Below are 13,055 nucleotides of genomic sequence, written 5' to 3'. Positions count from 1 at the left end.
TAAACTAATACCAACAAGCGTCAAAGGTAGAGAAGGGGAGTCAAAACATATCAGGAGAGCACTCACAAACTGTGGGTACCCTTGTGGACTTTTAACAAATGTCAAAGAATAGGGAATGAAACCCAAAATTTCTGAAGATACAAACAGGAGAGGAGTAGCAGTACCTTACATAGCAGGAGTTTCTGAAAAACTACAAAGAGTCCTTTAGCAACACAAAATTTCTACTTATTTCAAACCGATAAACACTTTAAGGCAAAAATTAGTGCATCCAAAAGATAGGCTGCCAAATAAAAAACAAAGTAATGTAGTGTATTCAATACATTGTAAGAAAATTGTAAAGAGCAATACATTGGGGAGACTAAACAAATTCTCAAAAAAAGACTATCAACATCGCAGGAATAATATTAGTGGGCCTCAATCGGCAGTACATATGCACCTAAAAGCTAGCAACCACTCATTTGACGACAATGAGGTTAAAATCTTAGCGAAAGAACATAGATAGTTTGAAAGGGGGGTAAAAGAAGCGATTTTCATAAAACAGCTAAATCCTTCACTAAACGAATATGTTGGTGGGAGGTTCAATTTGGATCGTTCGTACAACAGCCTGCTTAGGCAACATAGGATTAGTCATGCTGATGAGGTGATACCAGAGCAAATAGGGCAATCAGGCCAGTTGTTCGTCAGGACAATAGGAACAATCAGTGGAGCCACAGGGAGTAGTCCTCTGCTCCCCCCAACCTGAGAACAGGGACATATCATAGCAGATTCCGGCACCACCATGTCTGGACAGTAGGGATATATATATACGGCCTATACTACCAGTAAGACTTTAGTTTGCTGAAGAAGCATCTTGGATAAGAAGCGAAACGTCCGACACCTTCAAAGAAGTACAAATGACGGCTGAAGAAACCTTTTCATCTATCCTTAATATCCATATTTGAGGTAAATGTACCACAGTGCTATGCTTTGCCCTCAGTCGTGGAATATTGAATGAATCCAGCTTTTCTTCTGGAAAGGTTGTCCTACTCATGAGGACAAAGTTGGCAAATCTATCCATATTAATGTCATACGAATAGGCCAGAAATGGCACGCAGTAGTCAAAAATGTGTTGTTATTCTACTCATGGAATAAATCGGTTTACTCGTGGAGGAAAAAAAAGCACATTTTTACATGGGTGGAACTTAAAGGACAACCGACGTCACTTTTTTGTTTGTTAACTGACATCAGAAAAACGTTTTACAGCATCTAAAATACCCAAAACACTCAGTATAATATATCTATTCAAATGCAAAATACCAATAAAAATGACTTAAAGTGTCCAAAATCTGCAAAAAATTGAGCTGCGAATTGGGCATTTTCAGAAAATCCCGTCCCCATTGCTGGAGAATAAAAACAATGGCTTCAGATTCGGATAATATGCTTTCTTGTTACACATCCAGTTAAGAATATGATTACGAAGAGGAAAGCATACATGTTTGCAATCGATTAACAAATTTATTCCGTGCCATTATGAGGCAACATTGAGGGGAAATGTCTCAACGAAAAAGAGGCACAAAATGGCGACCTCTTGTGGCCCCCTCCGTTTCCACAGGCTGATAAATTCCTTATATGGAGCTTGGACACCCTCTTCTGGCAGCTTTTGGGTGCAACACGAGGTCCCCAGACCAAACAAGTACAGCAAAATACATTGACGTGATGGAAGGACCGCTACAATGCATCTTTTTTTCGGTCAGGGGCGTTCCTAAAGTGACGTCATGTACGGACTCGTCACCAACTCAAAAACAAGACTTCCTGAATATATTGAAGCCATTTTACAAATTATGGACACAACTTGTCCGGAGACGTCGGTTGTCCTTTAAACTGTAAAGAAAAAAAAGTTCGAATAACTTGTCGTGCGCAAGAAGTGAGCGCAACATATAACAACCCACCTGTTGCCCAACACCATGACACAGGATGAAAAGTGCACAGCGAGGTCAGCAAATCAAAACTAAATGACCTTGAAATGTCTTTGGCGTTTGCATTTGGCAGCAAAACAAACAGGAGGAAGCAGACGTCGCACAACACACCACTGGGGATTCTATTGTCTAAGATGGGTCATTTCATTAATAACTCTCCCAAAAAAATAAATAATAATAAAATAAAAAATAAACATTCCTTTGTAAACTCGCTTACTCCTAACATACCCAGAAATTAAGAACAGAGGTGAATTTACAAGTGTTACTGTACTATTTAAATAACAACACGCAAATAGTGACAGGATGATGATTGAGGTAGGCCACAGAAAATGGGATTGGGGCCATTGTTCAATGCTTCTAACATGCAGGCCTTTAAGAAAAAAAGGAACAAACAAATAAAAAGAGTTGGATAATTTGTGCTTTGCTCTTATCCGAAGCCATATGTCACGTTCATGCGGCGCTTGCGTGCACGTCGACGAGAGTTGAACGCTGATACCTCTCTTTGGAACAAAGTAAACTGGCTTTTACTTCAGTTTGGATAGGAGATGATTCAGCAGGCTCACTCATAGATAGATGGGAGTGACGAGGGAAAATGCCATGTTTGAATACTTCCGCTTCAAAACGTCACATGTGGCTCTGTCCATTGAATACTTGGTTCCCTTATTGTCCATGAAATTTTGGAACGGTCGACTTTGCTGCCTTTCCATGTATCAGTCCTACGCAGCATCTGGTGGCTCTTTCTGGGTAGCTTGGCGTATTCCGGCGGCAGCTGCTGACTGGTTGTGGTTTTTTTGTCATGATGAGTCAGAGAATCAAGCCCACGTTTGTATTTTGTGTTTAATTGTGACCGGAGATTTTCTTAGAGGTGATTTCCACAAGTCCAGCTTCAGAGCAGCTCTCGGCTGAATTTCACTTCATGTACTACCTTTCTATCAGTTCCGCCTAAATGCAGTTTTCATGACAGCATCTACATGATCCTCCATCTGGGGGAAAAAAACCACTTTATGTCTTGAGTGCTATTCTTGCTAGGCAACAGAAAAACTCATTGCCGTTTCTGAATTTGATGCAAGAATGGCCATGTTGTGTTTGTGGCTGACTTAAATTCAACTTGAACCATGGCAAGAACAAGACAAAATGAGATATTTGCAGTTGTTTGGTTACTTGTTCAGTAGGAGATGCTGCTTCCCGCCTCAGGTTGGGCTTGACCGATGGTCGGTGGAGTACTGTAGAGCGTCACAGATGCGATGTGGTTATTCTGCATCACCTTGAGTGAAGACCAAACACACATGATGACTCAACTTGTTCTCTGGTCAATTGGAGGAATTTGCAAAACCGTCCCATGAATCCTTTTCAAACACTCTGTAAAAACTTGCGTTTATCTGACTTGATTCATTGGGGCCAAAACTTTCACACTGCCACGGATGGGAGACATACGTCGTTGCTTGTGCCAATTAGACAAAACAGCAAATGATATTTGATATAAATTGCACTATCGTCTTTATTTTCCTTTTGGCTTCTCCCTTCAGGGGTTGCCACAGCGAATCACTGTCCTCCATCTAACCCAGTTTTGTGCATCCTCTTCTCTGACACCAGCTGCCTTCATGTCCTCTTTGACAACATCCATAAACCTCCTCTTAGGTCTTCCTTATGGTCTCAGGCCTGGCAGTTCAAGGCTCGGCATCCTTTTTCCGATATAGTCACGACAAATTGAACAATATGATCCAGTATGATTTTGTTTTATGGGGACCTGGGAACGGATTATTCTCATTTTTAATGGTTTCTTATGGGAAATAAATGTTTCGCAGACGAAATTTTTGCCTTACACACACTTTCTAGGAAGTTCGTAAGCTAAGTAAGTATCACTGTATAGCCTTCAGAGCTCTATCAATTCAAAAGTGCAAGGCAGCTCATCTGGCTTCCTTCTGAGACACCTCTCAAATGACTGAGCTTCGAACCTATAGCTCATCTGGCTCCCTTCTGAGAAACCTCTCAGATGACTGAGCTTCTAACTTATCTCGAATGAAAAGCCCACAGCATACTAGCAGAAGAAACTCATTTCGTCAACTTGTATCAGCGATAGCGTAATTTCAGTCACGACCCACAACTCGGGACCATAGGCAAAGGTTGTAATGTAGGTCGACAAGTAAATAGAAAACATCACCTTTCAGCTGTGCTCATTCTTCAACCACTCCACCAAAAGCTGATGATGAGCACCAAACTGGACCTTCTCAATGACTTTTTGTCCAATTGTATCCGTAACGCTAATGAACAGAATCAGTGATAAAAAAGCAGTCTGGCATGAATCCAACCTCCACTGGAAACAAATCCACCTTCCTGTCGGAAATGTGTATCAAACTATGACACCGGTAAGAACAAATGGTTGTTTGTCTGTCGTGCCCTGCGATTGAATGGCAATCAGAACAGGGTGTCCCCCGCCTACTGACCAAAGACAGCTGGGATAGGCTCCAGCACATCCGCAAAATAAAAGCTGCAGTTCTTGATCTGAAACCCAAAGTCTCCAGTAGGACACAACAACCAAGGAACTTCCCTTGCCCTTCCAATTCTTTTTGGAGGGGATTCTACAATCACTCATACTGTAAATACCTATAAACTGACCTCAAAGATCATCCTCTGCAATCCAAAGCAAAACGTGGAGCCAAAGGGGTTGGTATTGTTGGCAGATGAGGACCTGTCAAGGAGATTTTTTCCTTGTTATGGTGATGTTACAATAACGAGCCGCTTGTTATAAAATTGTTGATTGTGTAAATGTATCCATTTTAGGTGCCTCTGGGGTACAATTTCAAGTGGAGAAATATAGTAAAAATCACATATTTTATTACCTATGAAGCACAACAGGTTTTTCCATTGGGTGGCCCAGCAGTTCCTGAATTTGATCCCACTGGCAATGAAAAAGAAAATGATGGGAAAAAAACCCAACGCTTGCTTACCTTGTGTTAAGTTTACAAGCATATGTGCATGTCAAAAAGTGGAAATAACGAAGGTATGAGGTCATAGAAAACCACAACAAAACTTTTCCTCCTCTTTTCTTTCTTTGTTTGCATTTTATTTATTTATTATAACAATGGTTACACAGTTGTGTACCCAATATATTACTAGTCCTTACATGATTTGTATTACTCGACGAGTTTTTGTTATTTTAAAATGGAATTATTTCAGCGTATTAATAGATATAGAAGTGAGCTGTATGCTTTTTTCATTGACTGTATGTACCTGTGAAATCATAATAATCTGTATATTGAAAAAAAACATGAAACGAAAACAGGAAAGGATCTTAAAAAACGATTTGGGAAACTTTTGGAGCTGTATATAAACGTTCCTTTGCTACGAAATTGAGATTTTGTACAGCTACTATAAAAAAAAAAACAGATAATACCCAAGTCTGTATTGATATTGAATGGAGGCCCAATTCGATTGTTCATCTCAAAGACGACTTTCTCCTTTCAAACACTTTCCTGACAGCAATTTAGAAGTTCAGGAACTGACTAACCTTGCTGTAACTGGTCAATACGCAGTCATCTGTCTGAGAGTCAGCTCCTTCTAGGACAACAAAAGAAACAAGAGTTGTGAGTAAGGGTAATAACATAAAAACGTTAGAGGATCCGGGGCCTCACCTTTTTTTATGACAAGTGAAATCTTAAAGTCACACCGATGATATCTGCAGTGCAAAATGAGAGAACAGAATAACAGATGTAAGATACAAAAAAAAACATTTGCAAATAATATTCAATCTCCACAAATTCCACAGGTGTCGAATGAAAACAAAAGGCATCAAGTTATTTACATATTGAAGTTATAATGTCCCGGGTAGTTGGTATGGAGGACGAACTTCTTCAGCAGATGAGTTGTTGAATCAAAAAGGATATCCTGCAAATTAATAATAAAAAAAACCCACAAATAAATAAATCCAAATTAAGGGTGTCCGTCATTTGGACACAATCAATGCTTTGTGCACTCAAAGCTATAGAAAATAGACAATGTTCTTTCAACATAATCTTTTAACATATACAGGTCATGCGCATCCTCTTTTGCACAATGTAAATTATTGCAGGTGTTGAACAGAGGCGATTGTTCATTTCTTTTTCACTAAATTAAGCCACACTTGCGATTGGCATCGGGTGCATGCATGTGACATGCACGTATGCGCACTCCTTTGTTGGATGAAAGTGGGTGTCTGACAGGGGATCAAACTGAGGAAGTGGAATTTTAAAAGCTGAAAGATTTCGGGAGAATTGCAATGTTCCCATAGCAATGGATTCTCGAGACTCTCCCAATGCTACTTAGTGGTGGTCAGTCCAAGGTGGCGACGAGTGTAACGGAAGAAAAAAGGCTCTCTTTTCATGAATGAGTTGGAAGCGAGAGTGTCTGCCTTTCCAGCAGCTCCTTGTACAGTGAGACCTCAACTTACAAACACCTTATCTTACAAACTTTTCGTCTTACAAACGTCAAATTTATGAAAATTAAACCTTATAATAAGCACTATTTTCATAATACACACCCACCACGGCTGGCGGAGTGATCTTCGGCGGAAGCACACGACCGAACAGCACCAGAGGTTAAGTTACCAACAGTCCTTATGGAAGGTGACTCTCCTTCCATAAGCCATCAAAGACCATCAAAAAGGTAAATAAAACTTTATTTTACAGCACAGTTTATTTATTTAATTACAGACCTCATGTAATGCGCCTCTCTTTCCAAACAGCAATTCCCTTTGACCTTCGACCTCCAACGCCATTCCATCAAGCCATAAATGACCATCACAAATGTAAATAAAGTGACTTTATTATACAATGCAGTGTATTTCTTTCATTACAATACAATAGCACATTTATTATACATAGAATAAGGTATGTTGTGTGTATTTTTAGGCTTTTAGTTGAAAAGTATATTTTATGGAAACCCGGGAACAGATTATTCCCATTTTAATGGTTTCCTATGGGAATTTTTTTTTTTTGAGATACACTTTTCCCCTTACACACTCTGTCTGGGAACCAATTAAGTTCGTAAGTTGAGGTCTCACTGTATTTTGTTTTTCTACTTATTTCTTTCCTTTCATAACTTTGCTGTTGTGAAATGTAATTTTTTTCACTGCGAGACGAATAAAAGGTACATACAATCCAATCACCTACAACATTAACCAGTCATGACTGACCAAGTGGCACATTTTCTTCGCTCAATTCTAAAAGCGCATTTAAAACACAGCATCAATTTAAGTTGTATTTTACTTAAAAATCTGAAAAATAATTTTCAAACACACAAACTTCTTTGGGTGTGTCCTTACGCACCACGCCGAGGGTGAAGTAGTTAAAGAAGTAGTCGTTACATTTGGAAGGAACTTGTTTGTGAGGTGATGGAGAGTGGATCTTCATCTAAAATAAGGCAGAACACGTGTAGAGAAGATTGACTCAGAAATGCAGAACATCCTCACTGCAGTTATAAATGTTTCATTTCCACAGGATCCAAGACAGATTTAGTAGAGAAGAAAAAGGAGTTTTGACACCTTGTCCTCAGACTTGTAGAATACTTTATGCGGTGATCCGAGAGCACTTAGAACCTCCTGGCAGGAGTGTCCAAAATAGACGTTTCGTTCAAAGGACCTCACTTTAGCATCGCCCATCACACCGGGATCACAACCTGCACATTCGTTGGGACCAAGTGAATAAACACAGAGCGGATGAGTGCTGTGTGCACATCTGTCTGTGTTAAGATTGCAAATAAGAGTATAATGTGCTATTCAAGTCTTTATTCTAATACTATTATTCAGTCTGTTTGATTGACAATGCTAAGGCTAATGAAAATAGATAAATGCAATCGTAAAATCTAGCTATTGAACAATGTAGGAATAGGCAATGAAAGGTGTTACCCGCAGTGAATAGGTGGAACTTAAGCCCCACCGGTCCTGTAGCCACTCTCAGCACATCCACATACTCTGCATAGACGTTACCAAGGAAACAAGCCAATGGCATCGGTGGTGCTCTGAGTACAAGACAAAAGGGCATGTTTCATGTTAGAACACATTAAAATGGAGTGGGTGGAGAGTTGATTTGGGTGTCTGTTAAGTACTTTGTTTCTTGGAGGTTGTTGCCAGTGTAGATGTGCATCAGCTTGACCACGGCCCCATGTGGAATCTACAAAGCCATGACAAAGTTAGGGTGCCGAAAGAAAAACATTGGGAGGAACGCCGCGCACAGAAACCCACAAGCATGGTGGTTGAATGACTACATACAGTAAGAGTACGTCAACCAAACTCAAGTCTTTGACGACAACTAATGCAGTAATATGCGGATGAACTGATCAATTCAGCCAACGTGCCTTTGAAGGGAAAAACGCCTTCATTTTGGAATTGATTGGAAACAGTACAGTTGTAATGCGGCTCAACAATCATACAAAAGTACACACACAAGTACAAAAAAATCTGGCTTGACAAACAATATAATTTCAGGATCACAGTTAGCAGTCTGAACATAGCCTTAAAAAGAGCCGACACACCCACACAATTGCCACAATCTCACCTCGTATTTTGGAGCCTCATTCCAAGATTCTAGTTGGAAGGAGAATGAAAGTCCTCGAAAGTTGAGGTGGAACAACTGCTCGGCTGCATTGTAAACTGGTAAGCAGGTACAGCACATGCAAGAACAAATCACAAAAGCTCCATTTCTATATTTCTATAACCTTTATGATTCCATCGTGCCTAAATGGATTCAAGCAAAGTGTACCTCCAGGGTGAGTGGCTCCAAACGACTGGTCTATTTGTTCTATTGTGGGGGCAATGGCTTGAGAATTGAAATGGACTCCACTTAAAAAACACACACAGGAATGTAGAATCAGTGGGACAACCATCTGCTATACAACATGATATAAAAAAAGTTAATGCAACATATTAATTTCACTGAATGTATACAAAGTGCTTTAAGAACACATCAAAAGGTAAGCTGACTCCATTACGGGTCACATGATTGCAGATGTGCATTATGTGGCTCGAAGCGGAATGTCACCTGCACCGCAACATAAAATTAACAATGAATAGTTCATGCAAGCAATATTAAAAGCTATAATTGTAAAAGAAAATTGTAACAATTGTCATCGTGAGCCTAGAATCTGTGACGAAATTGTTTGGTGACTGTGGAAAGTGATTAACTTCACATCTGGGACAATGCCATTTCTCTCAAAAAGCAGTGTTGTGGTGCCCTTTGTTATGGGCTTCTGACTTTTAGATTGCAAAATAATTACAAACAATACACCAAATTTGATTTTAAAAGTTTGCTTTAGTTTCTTTTATTTTATAGAAATTAAAAATATAAATGTATTGAAGATGCCACCTGAAAAGAAAATGAAGTATTCTAAGAGGACCACGTTCGGTGGGACGTCTCTTACATTGCAGCACTACTAGCATGCCTTCTCGGTCATTCAAGTGTTGTACAGTATGTTCTAAGTCAGACCAATCTCTAACCATTGAGGATATTTTCAAGTCACAATCTAATAATAATAATAATAATAAATTTAATTTCTAAGCTCCTTTCAAAACTCTCAAGGACACTTTATTGTATTTCTACCATAAAAATACTGACCATATTCAGTAAAATAAAAAAGAAAAATACAGTCAATAAATATTGCTCCTAAGCTCCAGGACTGTCTACACAATGTCTTTGTATGTATAGTTCTATCTGCTATTTTATTATGTATCATTTTACTTATGGTTTTATTGTTATGTGCTTTGTTTTATTGTTTTTATTGTAAAGTGTCCTTGGGTGTTTTGAAAGGCGCTTGAAATAAAATGTATTATTATTATTTTGTGTATATTGTTAGATCGCTAAATAAGTACAGTGATACCTCTGCTTAGGAACGCTTTAGCTAACGAACTTTTCGCCTTATGAACATTAAATTCGCGAGAATATAATACGAACATACGAACCAAACCACACAGCGCCGCGGTGGCTGGCGGACTCGTTTGATAAGGTAAATAAGGTATAATTTGTGTAGTTTTAAGGCTTATTTAGTAGAAAATTATGTTTTATGTGGACCTGGGAACGGATTATTCTCATTTTTAATGGTTTCTTATGGGAAATAAATGTTCGGCAGACGAACCTTTTGCCTTCCACACACTTTCGGGGAACTAATTAAGTTCGTAAACTGAGGTATTAATGTAATTTTTAATGCCTTTGCCAAATAACAGTACAGTATTGAATAAAGCATTTCAGGAATTGTTTGAAACAACAAAAAAGTGTGTGTTGGGTACAAAATCTATATACCAGATGACCTGCAGCCATTACATGCGCATTACTGAGAATCTCTTTCTCAGCCCTGCCACCATTTTGACTTACTTTCCTGATGAGCCGTCGCAGTAACGTTTTTACTATCACAACAGTTTGGCCCTGGAACATATATTTTTTAATTTTCCCATTGCTTCCTTTGGGAAGACATTCTTTTGATACAGGCTAGCTGAAGTAGAGCCTGCCTCTTGTAATTGATCATGTAGTGAGTAACGCATAGCACCCAAACTGTGTGGCAGTATGTTGTATGCAGTGCTCATACAAAGAAATGCTGGCTATTTTATGTCTATAGAATCCATATTGCACATATTTGCATTGCATTTCATGTACAGGGATGCTGTTTCAATGGATGGCACACACTTACCAGTATTTCAATTTCACTTTGCTTAGGTCATACACTTCAATCACCTGTTAACAAACAGACCAATCAATAGTTGGCACTTCACAACACACCAACAAAAAATGTTGCAGAGGTGATTAGTATCGCATTGCTGTGAGAGCATCTCTTTAGAAACAACTTTGTCTGTACGGCTTTCACCTTAAGTCTCTGATTTGTGGCATCAAACAGCAGTTTAATACCATCCTGAGTCAAATTCAGTATGAGGTCATGGCTGAGTGGTGTCTGTTAAGGAGATAAACAAACTCATTATTTTATATTACAATGGGCGGGCTGTGGAGACATCCAACATGCATATGATGCGGAAGGCAATTACCGGAGTCTGGCTTTTAACAACATTTATGAGCACCACAAATCATTTTTCATCAGACAAAAAGATAATTACTCTATAATCATCCCCCCCCCCCATGAAATATTCTTCAATCCCAGAATGTTGCGATCGTAAGAGGTCTTTGACAATTCAAAGACAATGGACAGATGTCTTTCAGTGCAACCATTTCAGAAGAAATACTCTTGTTATTCAACTAAACTAAAATAAGGGGAAACATATTTTTGGAAAAAAAAGAGGGGAGCTGCCGCATGCCTTGTAAGGTTTTATTCTAATGGTGAGTCGCTAAATAATTATTCTAAGTTTCTTTGGCTTTCTGAAGTTTTTGACATGAGGTCTACCATTCTCATGCATGCTATTTTACATTTGTAGAAATTTGAAAAAAAAAAAAAGATTGACCAATGATCACATTGAAGTAAAAAAGTGATTTCAAACACTTCTGGGCTATGAGTACTCAACAAACAAATGGAAACCAGTAAAGTGGAAACTGAATAAGCTTCAAAAGCTTCCATATTGGCATGGCCGTAAAAAGAAGATCTCATTATTTTAAGCCACGAAACACTGTTCAAACTGAGGGTTGTTGAAAATGGATGGATGGACATTTGCTGTTAATGAGTGAAACACAGGACATTTTGGTCAACTCACCTGTTCACTGTAAAGCACTTGTACATTTTTGATTATGCGGCAGTGTTTCTGGAGAATAGAGACAGCCTGGGCCAATGGCATGCCTGGAAAAAACAACAATAACAAAAAGATGAGGCATCGAGTAACTTGAAGGTAACAGGCTTGATTCTCACTTAACTTAAAGACTTCAGAAGGCAGCAACAGATAGAACCCAAAATTTCCATTAATGTAAGAAGCTATTAACTGTCTTTCACGGTAACGTTAGTCACTATCATTGTGGTGTGGTAAACATCTGAAGTACTGTCCACTAAATGTCAAAATGCATTCTAAATCAAAAAGATAAACAGCATATCCCAGCATTAAAACCAAACCACAAATTAGCACATTCTGCTATTTTCATATCAACATTTACCTAAGGCAAATTCCCATTGTTCATTTCCAAGTGATCGCTCAGGCACCACTTCCAGATCCAGCATTGGCAAGTCGTAAGGGGCGGCTGACGTTAGGACACAAGGGGACCCTTTGAGGGACCCTCACGTGTTTTTGCCTGTCTTGACCCCGAACGCTGAATTAGTTCCTTCAATTCATAACTCCCAGCATAAACAAGCCGCCAAATACACGCGCGAAAACCAGCGTAATACACGCGCGAAAACCAGCGTGAAACTTTCCAAGAATTTGTGACAATTTTCATGCAGCACATATGAAACAAACATTACAAGTGTGCGGGTCACGTAAAGCTGAAATGATCTGTATAAAATAATAAGAGCAAATTTTAAGTATTGCAAGTTACAGGCTACAAAGTTAGATGCTTTCGACTTTTACAAACAAATTACGTAACCTGACGCCAAAACTGACATGCACAAGGTCAGCTCAGTTAAAGTATTGCTGAAATAAGTCTGGAATCATGGGTCACTATCGGCCAGTTACGAAAACATCGAGCAGGAGAACCAAACTGCGTTGCGCGATGTTCGCTAACATTAGCCGACTCAGCTAGCTGCGCCCATTGCGTGGGAATGACAATACAATTTGGAACAAAAACAACGTATATGAAGGAAATGTCTTGTGTTTATCATCGACGCGATAAAAAATGCTGATCACGCAGCCATGGCATAAATACACAAAGCGGGTTAAGTGCTGTCAGTCATTTTGGCCGTCTTTCTTTCTGCCATCCACCACTACCACCACCGAGGTCCCAGTTTTTGGAGAGCGAGATCTCGTGCAGCGAGAATGCTTATTCAAATTCTTCACGTCCCCCCGTTCGTCGCGTGTTTGTGAGCTTTTAGCCGTCCGCCGTATTCCGTTGTCGAGGTGAATGCGTCGCAGAACAACGGCAACTTCGGGAATCAACAAGAAGCAGCATAATCAGCTGATTGTTCAACTTCCTGTATTTGGCGCATGTTCTGGGTGGGACGAAATGACGTCATAGTAAATCGAGTCGTAAGGGGTCTGACAGTGGAGTCAAT

The 13,055-nt window shown here is 39.4% G+C and overlaps 1 protein-coding gene across 6 annotated transcripts; it reads right to left on the bottom strand.

Annotated features, from left to right (window-relative positions):
- Positions 1-805: 805 nt before the first annotated feature.
- Positions 806-13,012, bottom strand: phaf1 (phagosome assembly factor 1). 6 transcript variants are annotated; one of them, XM_088997476.1, is made up of 17 exons: positions 12,005-13,007; positions 11,614-11,696; positions 10,782-10,865; positions 10,608-10,651; positions 8,690-8,769; positions 8,486-8,580; positions 8,037-8,101; positions 7,837-7,949; positions 7,474-7,607; positions 7,235-7,342; positions 5,758-5,840; positions 5,588-5,631; positions 5,464-5,513; positions 4,796-4,854; positions 4,572-4,644; positions 3,117-3,219; positions 806-2,938 (listed from the first exon to the last, which is right to left on the bottom strand). In XM_088997476.1, exons 1-16 carry the CDS (start codon positions 12,066-12,068, stop codon positions 3,121-3,123), a joined length of 1,278 nt encoding a protein of 425 aa, XP_088853602.1. In that variant the 5' UTR covers positions 12,069-13,007; the 3' UTR covers positions 806-2,938; positions 3,117-3,120. The 6 variants fall into 6 exon arrangements, 5 of the variants coding, with proteins under 5 accessions (XP_088853602.1, XP_088853603.1, XP_088853601.1 ...); XM_088997477.1 differs by having other exon boundaries at positions 807-3,219; positions 5,464-5,510; positions 12,005-13,009; XM_088997475.1 differs by having other exon boundaries at positions 807-3,219; positions 12,005-13,004.
- Positions 13,013-13,055: the final 43 nt, after the last annotated feature.

The sequence above is a fragment of the Hippocampus bargibanti genome, linkage group LG05, assembly GCF_051943395.1.
Source record: "Hippocampus bargibanti isolate YZ-2025 linkage group LG05, ASM5194339v1, whole genome shotgun sequence".
NCBI lineage: Eukaryota > Metazoa > Chordata > Actinopteri > Syngnathiformes > Syngnathidae > Hippocampus > Hippocampus bargibanti.
This window is presented reverse-complemented; position numbering and strand designations above follow the sequence as displayed.